At 43.8% G+C, this 14,847-nt stretch overlaps 1 protein-coding gene across 1 annotated transcript; it reads left to right on the top strand.

Annotated features, from left to right (window-relative positions):
- The first annotated feature begins 365 nt into the window (after positions 1 to 365).
- On the top strand, positions 366 to 14,813 carry wdfy1 (WD repeat and FYVE domain containing 1). Its single transcript, XM_004075716.4, has 12 exons — positions 366 to 625; positions 1,255 to 1,322; positions 1,394 to 1,467; positions 1,539 to 1,593; positions 2,967 to 3,117; positions 3,196 to 3,308; positions 7,983 to 8,109; positions 9,862 to 9,967; positions 10,039 to 10,140; positions 10,215 to 10,345; positions 10,423 to 10,531; positions 12,188 to 14,813. The coding sequence occupies exons 1-12, from the start codon at positions 489 to 491 to the stop codon at positions 12,245 to 12,247; spliced, it is 1,233 nt and encodes a 410-aa protein (XP_004075764.1). The 5' UTR covers positions 366 to 488; the 3' UTR covers positions 12,248 to 14,813.
- Positions 14,814 to 14,847: the final 34 nt, after the last annotated feature.

The raw sequence follows: 14,847 nt of genomic DNA, 5'->3' as shown, positions 1-14,847 counted from the left end.
GTTCATACTGTATTTCCTGACTGACTCTGCTTCTGAGATCAACTTCACTCCTCTGAAGCTGCAGTGAACTACAGGTCAAAGCTGATGATGATGGCATTCATGTTCCCGGGCGTTCTACCATCATCTTCTGTATTTTCATTTGATTTATTGGTATATTTCAAGCACTAAAAAAATAATGCAACAGTTCAATAAAATATTTTTTAAAAAGTCAGATCAAAAGTAAGAGGAAATCATCTCCAAGGTCTTTAAATTTGCGTTGAAGGGATTTCCCCTCTTTAATTGTGCTCCCTAAATCGCTCCTAACCCCAATCACGTGGTAATCCCTATCAGAAAAATGCGATCAGAGAGAGTCGCGAGCTTTGTCGGCGCGCGCGCCCGCAGTCTTTACGGTAATCGCAGAGGCTGTGGAGTCAGCTGATCCGCAGTGGCTCGCGCCTTAGGAGGAACCTCATTTGTGGGAAAACAAACGCTGTCGGTTCCGAAAAACCATGGCTGCGGAGATCCACTCGAGGCCCCAGACCGCCAGACCGGTTCTGCTGAACAAGATCGAGGGCCACACGGACGCTGTCAACGCCGCCGTGCTCATCCCGAAGGAGGATGGAGTGATCACGGTCAGCGAGGACAGGTGAGTCCTGCCAGCAGGCTAGCTGCTAGCGGGATCAGTCTATTTGCTGGTTAATGCCCGTTCATGTTCGTGCGCGCGCTGCTTTTAACACAGACAGCACCAAAAGAAGCCCCCAAACCCCCGACCGTTTCTGTTCGAGTTTTCCGTAAATCCAACGAGGAGGGCGTAAAACACCGGAAGAGAAATCCCAGCAACTCCCAGCATGTATAAACAAACAAACAGAAACAGAACCAAACAGCGATTTTCTGACTATTTAAGGTTTCCATTACGGTTCGTTCTGACCCGGAGCTCACGGATTTACGCAAAAACTTTTCACGAACCGAATTTTGTTCATACCGAATCCAGATTGTTGACGGATAGCAGAAATACTGACTTCACAAACATCTCACGCTCTCACGAAGGATTCTATACGACACGACGGCAGCACGGCTGTGGCCCCATCGTCATAAGGGCCGTTCACCACCAAATAAGAGAAAAGGTTTCCTCTGAAGCAGGAATTGAGATGAGCTTCTTCAGAAGCCTTTAGAGAAGAGTGTTCCCCACCAAAACGTCCCCTCATCACTAAGAACCATGTTTTCTGTGAGCAACCTTAAGGTGTGAAGTGTAGAAATGTGTCACTTTCCCTGCAGGACCATCCGAGTGTGGCTGAAGAGAGACAGCGGTCAGTACTGGCCCAGCATCTACCACACCGTCTCGTGTAAGTAAGACGGCCTCGCACATACCTGAACCTTCTATTTTTGCTCAGTCCCACTCTCCTGTCTCCTCCAGCGCCCTGCTCCTGCATGTCGTACCACCATGACAGCAGACGGATCTTCATAGGACAGGACAATGGATCGGTCGTGGTACGTGAGGGGTTCAAACCCATGTGCTTTCGTTTCTCTGTGGTCTGAGACTGAAAGCGTTTATTTGGTAGGAGTTTCTCATCTCTGAAGATTTCAACAAGATGAACCATGTCAAGACATATCCAGGTGAGACGGAGGTCATGAATGAGTCTGGGATGTTTGGAAGGGAAGGTGAAGCTGTGTGGAGAGGAAGCCTTATGGCCTTACGCTCTTGGAGGGAATGTGGCTCACATCATGCGTTCGGGGAAAAAAACCTTTTGTTTCAGATCCTTTTCTCAGCAGAAACCTTTCAAGCCCAGTTTGGTCTGTGTCATGGAGTTTCAACTCGTGCTGCTTTGATTTGATTGAATCTCCTGACAGGCATATACCACACATCAGACCCTGAGAAGGTCCCCGTTCACCCCGTACTTTTGGTTTCAGTTTGGGAGACATAAAAAAAAAATCCCCTTTGGTTGATCCTCATCTTCCATTCTCAGAGGAACCTCCAACGTCTGCTCTCCGTCATCCGCAGCAACATTTAGCTTCGTAGTTCCAACATGAACAACATTTTGAGTTTAAAGATCGTGATGTTTGCACCTTTACTCCACGTGTTAAACTACGTTCACACCGGGCATGTGACGCGCATTTGAGATCGCAACAACAGAACGTATATGATGTTCACACAGGACGAACAGGGGGCAGTGTCTTTTTTGTTTTCTCTACTGTTTACCAGCGCATGTCGTCAACCTACAATTGGAAGAGGCTTGGTCTGAAAGGTTGAAGCGGTGCAAATATCCCAAATCTTGCTGCAGGGTTTTTTATTTATTTATTTATTTATTTTCACAGTTCTATTCCGACATATGAAAGACTTGCTGTTATATAATTCTGGTTGGGCACAACCAACAATTATTAATTTCTCCTCCAGGGGCATGTTTACCGAGGTTGGCACCTCTGTGACTTAAAGAGGACACCATCCATACGTCACTACCATATCTGAGTTCCTGATTGGTCAAAGTTCAACCAGGTTTAGCGTTCAACACTTGTCCAATGGCTGCGCGTTTTGTAGGTGGAGCCCACAAACAAGCTTAAAAACGAGCGTAGGTATGCGTGAACGCAAGAGTTTTGAAAGCAGAAGCCCAGAACCTGCTTTTATGCACATTTAAGTCAACTTTTCATTGGAAGTGGTCGCTTGAACGTACGTCACTGTGAATGTAGCCTTAGTGTGAAGAAGCTGATGATTCATCTCAGCGTCAGTGATGTTCAGAGGCTGCTGGAGGAACACAAACACATGAACATGAGTCTGCAGGGGCATGAACATACACGAAGAATGTAGTGGATGCAGAACAAACGGATGGTTTCAGGATGACCACCTATAGATGAGGCTTTGAGGAATGATCATACAGGAGTACTTTGTTGACTGAAGATGGGTTCCTGTCCAAAGAGCGGTTCTGCTCCCTGAAGAAGCCACTCCAGTCTTTCCAGTTTAACTGCAGTTCTGTAACTCGGTTTTGTCGTTGCAGCCCACCAGAACCGCGTGTCGGCCTTGGTTTTCTCCCTGGAGAGCGAGTGGCTGGTGAGCACCGGCCATGACAAGAGCCTGAGCTGGATGTGCACACAGAGTGGCAGCATGCTGGGGAGGCACTGCTTCTCCACCTGGGCCTCCTGCCTGCAGTATCCTTCTGGAACAATGATCCGCTGACTGGAGACAGGAACAGGAAATGACTGTTGGAGCCCTGACTCTGTGCTCAGATACGACCACGAGACGCAGCACGCCTTTGTGGGCGACTTCTCTGGACAGGTCACCATGCTGAAGCTGGAGAGGCAGACGTACTCCATAGTCACCACGCTGAAGGGCCACGAAGGTAAACGCACGTGCGCACACGTACACACGTAGTTTTTTGTGATTTCTCCAGGACTTGATTCCACAGGAGAACAAAGACCAGATACTTCCTTCATCTTCATAGTCTTTTGGCTTCTTCCACACTCTCCGTTCCTCCGTCACCCCGGACCTCCTCATCCAAACCACAGCTCCTTCTGATCATCTCTGTTCTTTTCCAGAAGAACATCCTCAAAGCAAGCATCTGTTGTTCTCTTTGTCTGCATGAAACCAAACTGCTGTTCACAGATGTTCACTTAACCTCAGTCTGGCTTCCTCCACTCTTCCCCATAACTTCATTGTGACTCATCATCTTCATTCCTCAGCAGTTTCTACATCTCTGAATGTCTCACTTTCTCTGTTTTATTTATCTAAACTTTGTCAGGTTTTTTTTTTATTGTGACGACTGTTTAGCTGGACTGATGTTTATTTTTTTTTAGAAAACCTTCCATCCAGTGGATGTGTTTAGATCTGGATCTGCTGAAATAAGATCTTTAGGTTTAACTTTCAGAAGCGTTTGTCTCTCCACCATCGACTCTCAGAGTAAAGCCGTCCTCTGACTTTTTAAATTTTTTTTAATTAAGTATCTCTAACATATTACCACAACACATGTCAACACAAACTAACATTACGAGGAAGTGTGTGTGTGTGTGTGTGTGTTTGGGGGGGTCATATAGAAGCTCTTGGCTGTTTTCGGCAGTTTTTGCTGACCTGAGTCTGCAGAGTTCTTTGGGTTCTTCAGTCAGATGCATCAGCACTTTCAGAACCTTGAAGCTTTAAGTAGTTAAAAAGCAACACAATTTAAATGCATTCTTAGCTTTTACTCCAAATGTAAAGGTTTTTCTCTCTTTTAATCCGTGAAGAAGCGTTTTCCTTCAGGAAACGGTGGATTCATTCCTGCCCACTAGTTTCAGCCTCACTACCATCACACTTTCCAGCAGCATCAGATCACCAAAACATTTGAAAGGCGGCTTTTAGCCTTCAGACGTGTGGTTCTCTGAGGGTGAGTCAGACCAGAGAAGCTTCAAGGGTCGTTTAGATGTTGTCGCTCCACAGCTCCAATGAATGCCTCCCTTATCAGCCCGGCTCTCGGCGTGTGACTGCCGTGAAGGTCAAAGGGCCTTTGTATTCCAACACAACATGCGTCTCTGCTGATAGGCTCCAGAAAACATGGAGTCATCGCTGATAAGTAGGAACTTCCAGAAGTTGGTTGTGATTAGAGCCCATTTTTTATGGGAAATTTAAGTTGTGGGATCAGACAGAACATTTATTTGGACTTATGTTTTAGTAAACTCAGATTTTTGGGCCTATTCAGTCTTTGCTGGAAATGAAAATATAGGTTTGATTTTTCAAAATAAAAGGGTTAAATATGAGGATAAACATGATAAACAGGAAGTGCTCCAAAAAGGAGTGGGTAGAGGAAAAATTTGATTCATTACCACCGTTAATCTTAAAATATTTTATACATCTATTTGTACATGTTGAACATAAATATTTACACAAAATAATCCCCCAAAAAATGCCAAAACAAAGTCATGATTGTCTGTACATTATCCCTTTTATATGGAGAGAAATTAGACTCAGTCGGATTTGTGCGTGCGTAATTCTTGATTTGTGCGTAAATTAGGATTTGTGTATGCATATTCTTGCTTAGTGCGTGCGTAAATTAGGATTTGTGCATAAATTTGGATTTGTGCGTGATTTGTTACTCACATAATACGTTTTGTGTATAAGTTCAAAAAATATAAAATAAAAAAAATACAAAATGCAATTTACGTATGCACAATTTAAGATTACAACAGCTTGAAACTACTTACACACACACGTCTTTAAAAAACACGCACGAATCCCTTGTTACGCACACACGAAGCCAAAGTTACGCACGGATCTACCGTGAGACTCTTTTCACGTCTCACAAATTCGTCTGTAAGTGCTGCGTTTAAATACCAGTGGAATGCTCGGTCATTAGAATTTTCCTATCAGCCGTCCCTTCTAAACGTATCCAGACAATGACTCAATCAATACATGAAGACAGTAGATGTTAGTGTTGAACATAGAGGCTACTTACTTCGGGGCGCTGACCACCGAGATGGGCCGCCATTCTTCCCGTGACTCTCTCAGTGTGACTGCCTTTGATTTTTCCAGAAGAAAAAAAACAGTGCCCCCTACTGGTTGTTCCTGTTACGCATTTTGTATCAATTTGGTGTCTCGGAGAATAATATACTTTTAATATATATATTAGCGTTTAAAATTGAACGTCATATTCTCAGATAATAATTATTATTTTCCTTTAAAGTTTTTTTAAGCCCTGCTACACCCACTGAAGGAAATACGTTTAGAAGGGAAGGCTGATAGGAAAAGTCTAATGACCGAGCATTCCACTGGTATTTAAACGCAGCACTTACGGACGAATTTAAGGGTGATTATAATAGGATAAGGGTGATTAAGGACAGAGATGGAAAGGTGCTAACAACCCAAGAGAGTGTACAGAAAAGATGGAAGGAGTATTTTGAGGAGCTGATGAACGAGGAAAATGACAGGGAAAGAAGGGAGGAAGATGTGGTTGTTGTGGAGCAGGAAGTAGCAGAGATTGGAAAGGATGAGGTTAGGAAGGCTCTGAAAAGGATGAAGAGCGGAAAGGCCGTTGGTCCTGATGACGTACCTGTGGAGGTATGGAAGTGCTTAGGAGAGACAGCAGTGGAATTTCTAACAAGGTTGTTCAATAGGATTTTAGAGAGTGAGAAGATGCCTGAGGAATGGAGGAGAAGCGTTCTGGTCCCAATCTTTAAGAACAAGGGTGACACGCAGAACTGCAGCAACTATAGAGGAATAAAGTTGATGAGCCACACAATGAAGCTGTGGGAAAGAGTAGTGGAAGCCAGGCTTAGGAAGAAGGTGGAGATTTGTGAGCAGCAGTATGGTTTCATGCCCCGTAAGAGCACCACTGATGCCATTTTTGCTTTGAGAATGTTGATGGAAAAGTACAGAGAAGGTCAGAAGGAGCTGCATTGTGTGTTCGTAGATTTAGAGAAGGCGTATGACAGGGTGCCGAGGGAGGAGCTGTGGTACTGTATGAGGTCGTCTGGAGTGGCAGAAAAGTATGTCAGAGTAGTTCAGGACATGTATGAGAGAAGTATGACGGTGGTGAGATGTGCTGTAGGTCAGACAGAGGAGTTCAAGGTGGAGGTGGGACTACACCAAGGATCAGCTTTGAGTCCTTTTTTGTTTGCTATGCTGATGGACAGGCTGACAGACGAGGTAAGACAGGAATCTCCCTGGACAATGATGTTTGCGGATGACATTGTAATTTGCAGTGAGAGTAGAGAGCAGGTGGAGGAACAGCTAGAGAGGTGGAGGTTTGCTCTGGAAAGAAGAGGTATGAAGGTCAGTCGTAGTAAGACAGAATACATGTGTCTGAACGAGAGGGATCAAGGTAGAAGCGTTAGGTTACAGGGGACTGAGGTGAAGAAGGTGCAGGAGTTTAAGTACTTGGGGTCAATAGTTCAGTGTGATGGGGATTGTGGAAAAGAGGTGAAGAGGCGAGTGCAGGCAGGTTGGAGCGGTTGGAGGAAAGTGTCAGGAGTGTTGTGTGACAGAAGAGTGCCAGCAAGACTCAAAGGAAAGGTGTACAAGACAGTGGTGAGACCAGCTCTGCTCTATGGGTTAGAGACGGTAGCAGTGAGACAGAGACAAGAGGCTGAGATGGAGGTAGCAGAGATGAAGATGTTGAGGTTCTCCTTAGGAGTGACCAGGTTAGACAGGATAAGGAACGAGTACATCAGAGGGACGGCTCATGTTGCCTGTGTCAGCGACAAAGTCAGAGAAGCCAGACTGAGATGGTTTGGACATGTTCAGAGGAGGGATAGTGGATATATTGGTAGAAGGATGTTGGAGATGGAGCTGCCTGGCCGGAGGGCAAGAGGACGGCCAAAGAGGAGATACATGGATGTCTTAACAGAGGACATGAAGTTGGCTAATGTTAGGGTAGAAGATGTCCATGATAGAGTGAGGTGGAAAAGGATGATTCGCTGTGGCGACCCCTGATGGGAAAAGCCGAAAGAGAAAGAAGAGAAAGAAGACTTACGGACGAATTTGTGAGACGTGAAAACAGTCTCACGGTAGATCCGTGCGTAACTTTGGCTTCGTGTGTGCGTAACAAAGGATTCGTGCGTGTTTTTTAAAGACGTGTGTGTGTGTAAGTAGTTTCAAGCTGTTGTAATCTTAATTTGTGCATACGTAAATTGCATTTTGTATTTTTTTTATTTTATATTTTTTGAACTTATACACAAAACGTATAATATGATTAACAAATCACGCACAAATCCAAATTTATGCACAAATCCTAATTTACGCACGCACAAAGCAAGAATATGCATACACAAATCCTAATTTACGCACACATCAAGAATTACGCACGCACAAATCCGACTGAGTCTAATTTCTCTCCATACTTTTAGCATTCAAATTTTTTTATTTATATGTTTCTAAAAATTTCAATTAGTATTTTTTTGTTGTTAAAATTGTTTGACATTTTTACTCATTTTGATCATTTCAGGTCAGGTTGTTGATCTGGAGCTGACTGCAGTTGTCCCTGCAGACACTAGGGGGCGCCACCACGTTAGAAAACCTATTAAGGGTGAAACAACATGTTTGTTTGCAGGAAGCGTTGGAGCCTTGTGGTGGGATCCCGTCCAGAGGCTGCTCTTCTCAGGCGCCTCGGATCACAGTGTGATCATGTGGGACATCGGCGGCCGCAAGGGGCGGACGCTACTGCTGCAGGGACATCAGTAAGTACACCCCACCCCCCATTAATGTAGCTTGAAGAAGAAAAAGCAAAACTGCAAAGCTCTGAATGTCATAAAACAATCAAGTGGAATGTCAGAAATGGTCAGAAGAACATTCCTGACGTCTTCATCCTCTTTTTAGAAAGCCTCGGATGTCTGCAGACACCAGCTAACAATGTAAAAACAGTTTTGCATCCTGATTGGCTGTTGAGCTTGTCAATCAATCCCCTCCGTGCAGTGTCTTCTGCAGAGACACTGCACGTGCAACTTGCCAGAGTTGGATAAATCCTCATTCTGATCAGATCTTTGTATTATTTTTACAAAACTGGATTTAATTTGAATGAAGTTTTGAACTGAGAGTTTAAACAAGATAGATAAGTGTAAAGATGCTCACGTGTGTCTGAGAAAAGTGGATTGAGTGTGTAGTGAGGAGTTTTCCTGCTTCCTCTCTAATCCTGCTTCATGGATTTCACATATCGTGGGCTATTTATGGAACGCATCCCTCACATTCAACGAGGGAACGCTGTTTCTCCAATCCTCAGCTGTTTGACAGATTTCTCGAATTCTTCCCCACCTCCTAGATGCAGACGTCATCAGCAAATATTTATTATCAATATATCTATATATTTATCAACATCAATTTACAAAATCAGTAAAAATGTTTTGATGGCTTTTATCGGGACCTATGTATAAAAAAAACCCACAGGATTTAAAGTTCTAGAGTGTGGGATTTAGCTGTTTCCTGCGATAAGTTTAGATACAATTATTCAAGTTAGTTTTTAGTTTTATTGCTGTCATTTCTGTTTTAACGGTAAGTAAAGGAGGAATTGATGTTGCATTCTCCAACCTCCTCACTAGAGGGCAGTAACAGACCTTTTCCAAGTTGTCTCCAGAAACGGTGCCTGTATTTACATTCTATTAAGTCATGTTTAATGTTTACATGTCACACTTTGGCAAAATGTGACGGAACTGAACTGAACAACTTTTTGAACGGAACTGAAGCGCGATAATTCACATGACGGGGTGATTGAACTGTTTTTGAGAAAAGAGAGGATGAATTGTGTCTTCAAATAATCTGATTTTTTGAAGAGTGAAATGATAAATATCATAATAAATAATATTCCAAATGTATGTGATTGATTTTCAATGTTTTGTGCTGCCTGTAGTTGCTTAATGAGATTTGTTTACTGTTTTGTTTATTTAGTTTATTTGGAGGCATAAAAATGCTTATTAAGGGTTTGAGTGATTCAGGCGTGGCACTACTGAAGGCCCAGCTGTGTAATGCAGGGTCTGCCACTGCATTCTGCTGATGTGATGCTCATTGTTACAGCTCCATCCTGTGCATACAATCCCAGCTAATACAGAAAGATTTGCTAATTTGAAATGAACCAATTAAATTGTCTATCTATGTCTCAAAGGAGCAGAGAAGGATTCTAGTTTTTTTCCAACAACCCTTTAAATCTGATTTCAGCTTTTATACTAAACAGATGTGTTTAGTATACAAGCTTTAGGCTGAAGCACATTCATGTCGACCATCATCCTCTATATTTAAGTACCAATGTGAGAAAAACCTCCCTATGCTCCTAACTGCTGTGCAGTATTCAGAGGCAGGCTTTATGCTCTGAATGTACATGGTTGCCATGGAGGTTGGAATTATCTCCAGCGTCTGAGCTGTTGGAGGAATGAGCCTCCAAAACCGCTAAGCAAGCAGAAATAACTTTGAAATGCGACTGTGTGAATCCTTTCCCTCTTCAGCGAGCGGGTTCAGGCCATCCGTTACCTCCAGTTGACCCGGCAGCTGATCTCCTGCTCAGCAGACGGAGGCGTTGCCGTGTGGAATATGGACACCCAAAGAGAAGAGGTTTGCCTCGCCTGAACCTACATCCTTCACCTGAGATGTTTTGGGTGCTGGAAAGCTGCTCTTTCTTGCAGGCGCCTCAGTGGTTAGACAGCGACTCTTGTCAGAAGTGTGAACAGCCGTTCTTCTGGAACATCAAGCAGATGTGGGACACAAAGACTTTGGGGCTCAGACAGGTGGGGAGAAGCTCTCGGTCCTCATCCAATTGTGGGGCATTTTCCTAAAATCTCTCCATGTTTTTTGTCTGCAGCATCACTGCAGGAAGTGTGGCAAAGCGGTTTGTGGAAAATGCAGCTCGAAACGCTCTACTTTTCCAATCATGGGCTTCGAGTTCCCTGTGCGGGTGTGTGACGACTGCTTTGCTATCATCAAAGATGAGGAGTAAGTGAGGAGCTGGTCTTCTTCAGCGTAGTTCTCACAGAGGAAAGATCTGATTGCTGTCCTCGCTGTGTCCACAGTCGAACGCCTCTGGCCACGTTCCATGAGGGGAAACACAACATCGCCCACATGGACATGGACCCCTCCAGAGGCTTGATGGTCACTTGTGGAAGCGACCGCATTGTTAAGGTCAAAACAGTCCTCAGTGGCAGATAGTTCATGCATGTGAACCACAAAACATTCAGAACTCAAGTTGCATGAAACTAGGGCTGCACGATATGAGGAAAACTCGCGATATGCGATATTTAAGATTAATATTGCGATAACGGTATAATTTGCGGTATACAAACAAATAACAAAATAAACAAAACATCATTCCCATTTCATTGCAACAGTTTAAAAATTATACTCCAAATGACCCTCGTTGACATAGGAGACAAACATCTAACATAATAGGCCTCCATCCAATTGGTCAACAAGGTGAAGGCGTCCATCCGATTGGTCAAATGCATAAAGGGATTTATTTGATTAACGTTAAATGCTTCAAGCTGCCTTAAGGTTGTATTAACACATTTAAGGTTTACGATTTATTGCGATTTTCACTGTCTTTTGCGATATGCATATTGCAGAGCTGGATATTGCGATAACGATAAATTTGCGGTATATTGTGCAGGCCTAGTTGGAACCATTAATTAGTCTTAAAGAATGATTACCCATACACCTTTTCTGAAACGCATGGATGGATAAAAAATGATCACACTGTAATGGTCTTCAAACTCTTATCTGGTGCATCTGTTTCTGTGACAGGTGAAGGGATGGGTCTAGATTTTTATTCAGCACTTTTGAAACGGTACAGGTGCCTAAACAGTGCTTCAGTACTGAAAAAAACCTGCCCGTTTTTTCTATAAACATTTAAGTGTGATGAAGCAGCGTGACTAAGTGAAGGGGAGCACTTGAATGAGACTAAGAGGCTTTATTTCCTTTTTTCCGACACTGCGGCGCTGCATCCCTATTTTTGCACACCCTAAAGTTAATACATTTCCTTGCTAATCGCCACGACGACTGTCTTTTTTTCAGAGCACTGATCCATCAGGTCGCTGATTTACAATCTTTTGGTGTGAAGTACAGAGAAACTTTCACTCACTTTGCGATTGGCATTTTTGCTGATGCTCCGCCCACCTTCACAGCCACACCCATTCTTACATGAGCCTGCCCACAATCACTGGAAAGGTAAAATGATTGGCTAGAGTTGTACAGCAAACTAAATAGAAGACAAGTATTTGACATGTCTGAAACACAGTATCAAAACTCCCATTTATGTATGGTACTAGTAGTACCTTATGTGTTTTGGCACCGAATTTCAGTTCCAATCCCTCAGCCATCTGTACTTTTGCTTCTTTTGCCTTTTCCTTTATTGCAGTTTCATAGCATACAAGGAGAATTCCTTTAACACATTGATGGGTTACACTGAAACATGTCCGCCCTCAATTAAATTACTGGTCTCATTTCAAAAGAACATATTTAATGATTTGTTGATCCAAATTCTGTTTTTCCTCTTTGACATGAGTTGATGGCCCCTGTAGCATCATTCCTAAGGAATAAAATGTATTTTTTTATCTGTTCTAACTTAAGATGGTTTTCTGCTCTTTGCCCAATCTTTACTTTAGACTTATTAGTCATTTTCTTTCTAGTTTTTCCATGTTTTATTTACTGTTGTCATGTAGTTTTGATTGCAGAAAGAGTCTGAAATGTGGTCCAGCAAAACTCAGACTGGGATGTTAAAGTCCTGAACTGAAACCCTCCGGAGGTATCCAGGTCATGACTCTCATCTGTTTGTCTTCACAGATCTGGGATATGACACAGGTGGTTGGCTGTAGCTTAGCAACAGGCTTCTCCCAGCGCTGATTGGCCCGGCCCACATGGTACCCACTCTGGCTCAAGCCCACCCCGCTTTTCTCCTAGTGTCATGGAAACCCCCTTTGTACAGTTTCCCCCCACCCTCAACGCCCAGGATCCTCAGCTCTTTGGTGTACAAGTACACGTGTGAATGCGTGTGTGTGTGTGTCTGTGTGTCTGTGTTTGCATGCATGGTGCGTGCTTGTGTGTACGTATTCATGCACGTGTTTGCGTTTGTGTGCTTCTGTGTGTGTTTGCTTGCGTTTGTTTTGATGCGTGTGCGTGTGTACGAGTTGATGGCTGCGTGCATGTGTGTATGCGTTAGTGTATGTATGAATTTGTTAGTGTGTGTATGTGTTGGTGCATTGGTGTATGCGTGCATGTGTGTATGTATTGGTTCATGTGTGTTGGTGGGTGCGTGTTTTTTGAATGCGTTGGTGCTTGCGTGTGCTAATGCGTGCATGTGTGTATGCATGCGTGCGTGCGTGCGTGTGTGTCTGCGTGCGTGTGTGTGTGTGTGTGCGTGCGTGCGTGCGTGCGTGCATGCATGTGTACATTTGTGCACACATGTATATCCGTCAGTGTGTTTATGTCTGTATGTGTTTGTCTGTGTTTATGTCTGTATGTTGCTGCGTGCCTGCATGTGTGCGTGCGTGCATGTGTGTGTGCGGGCGCACTACTCTTTTTCTCAGTAAACATGTCACTAATCGTCCGTTTGAAAAAGTTGGATTGTTCTGGGTTTTTTTTTTCGTTGCTTTTTTCAATGACCGAAGCACAATGGGCGAGTGTGTTGTCATGGTTTCTCCTTTGGGGGAATGGTATTGATGGAAGTGTTTACATTCAATACATTCAATGCTTTTGACAAAGGTCTCCTGTTTGCACTGTTTTGCGTGTAGTGCTGTGAAGTGAATGTGTGATGCACCAACGTCCCTTCAGACGCTCTTCATTCCCGTCACCTGGAGATTCTTGTGTACAGGAGAAATGACTGCTTCTCTTTCACTAGCTGGCCTTAACTCACTCTCAGGAGGTTTTACATTTGTAGATGTTCAGTAGTTCATGCCATCCATAACTGTTCATCATGAGGATATGAATCACCGAACGTCTGTCTGGAAAGATGAGGGAAAAGCTGCAGATGTTTGCTCCACCGTGATCCTGCCTCCACCTCACAGTCCCCAGCGAGGTATGGGAGGCGGTTACCTGTTGCCACAGCAACCAGCAGGAAGAGTGTTACCCCCTTTAGAAGCATAAGAAATTTTTTACAAGTTTTCTTGGTGTAAAATTGGCGCCCGTCCCTAAAGCCCAGAGGAGAGGTTCTGTGATCACTGAACAGAAGCGGACTGAACTCCTCGCCAACATCGTGGCTCCTTGTGTTTTTTTCAGAAGCCTTAAAGACGGAACTCAATCTCAAAACCTTTGATGCGTTGGCTTTCTGCTTTCCACCTCCTTTCTGACTGTAGAGGTTGTGTTTTCTGCTTGTCCCTAACAGTCGTACCACAGCGTGGGGGATGCACAAATGATCTGTGAGGAACCAAACAAATTAGGTGTGAGGGGGGATCCATGTAGCATGACTGTAAATAGCAGCTGCAGATCATCTGATGTTAGACTAACGCTTGCCTTACTGTGAGTGGAGTTAAAAATGTAGTCACATTCCAGTTTTGTGTGTATTTATATTTGTAGTAAAAACACCCTGTTACCTCCACAAACTGTTGTTTACTTTTCTGTGCCCCACCCTCCACTCGTCATTTTCAGTGCTGTTTTTTTTCTTCTTTTTTTTAATTGATCGGGAATCATGGGTAAAAGGAGCCATCATCTCACCCCCTCATGTTGTCTTCAGAGCTGAAACTGAGTTTCATATATAAACGTGAAAATTGGTGATTTGTCTTTTAAAGATGCGTTCCTGTACAGAAGGTCAGACGGGTTTGCTGGCGTGATCACCTTTTGGGTTTGTCCAAAAACAGGCCAGAAAGAGATCCCATCAGCCCCATGACACCTGTTCCTGCCTGCTGGAGCATCTGTAATCAGATCATTGATTTCCACAAATGAGGATTCATCCCCCCCCCCCCGCACGTAAACGCTTCCTGAACCGCTGTCACAGACGTGCGGGTCATTAATCGCCTCGGTGCAGTCAGGAGCTGCCATGTCTGACATCAGAGCCTCTTCCAGTCAATCCATCTCATCTGGTCCTTGAATCAGACCCATCTTTATGAAGGCAGGATCAACGCCCTGATTGGCTGTTTGCAGGAACAGTGCTCATAATTCATCAGCAACAACTGCGAGAACGGAAATGGATTTTTGCCTCCTTATCGGAGCTTGTTGTCATGATGGAGCCATCTCCTGAATTCTCATTATTTTGATGGAAAGATGATTCATTTTCCAAGACACTATGACTTCGGATCTTATCGTCTTCCCTATACAAATGCAGAAACATACCCCCTCCCCTGTTCTTTTTCAGATTTCTGTGTTTTTAAAAGCTTTTGTTGATCATCCAGGACTAATGTGGATCTCTCCATTGTCCTTTCCACCAGAACACAAAGAGGAAAAATGACTGATCTCTAATAAAGATGTTTGAAAAGTCTGGCTGCTTTTATGTTCATTTTCTAAAGAATTGT

Source organism: Oryzias latipes, chromosome 13 (genome assembly GCF_002234675.1).
Source record: "Oryzias latipes chromosome 13, ASM223467v1".
NCBI lineage: Eukaryota > Metazoa > Chordata > Actinopteri > Beloniformes > Adrianichthyidae > Oryzias > Oryzias latipes.
The sequence above is the reverse complement of the archived record's forward strand: the minus strand, read 5'-3'. Positions and strand labels throughout refer to the sequence as shown.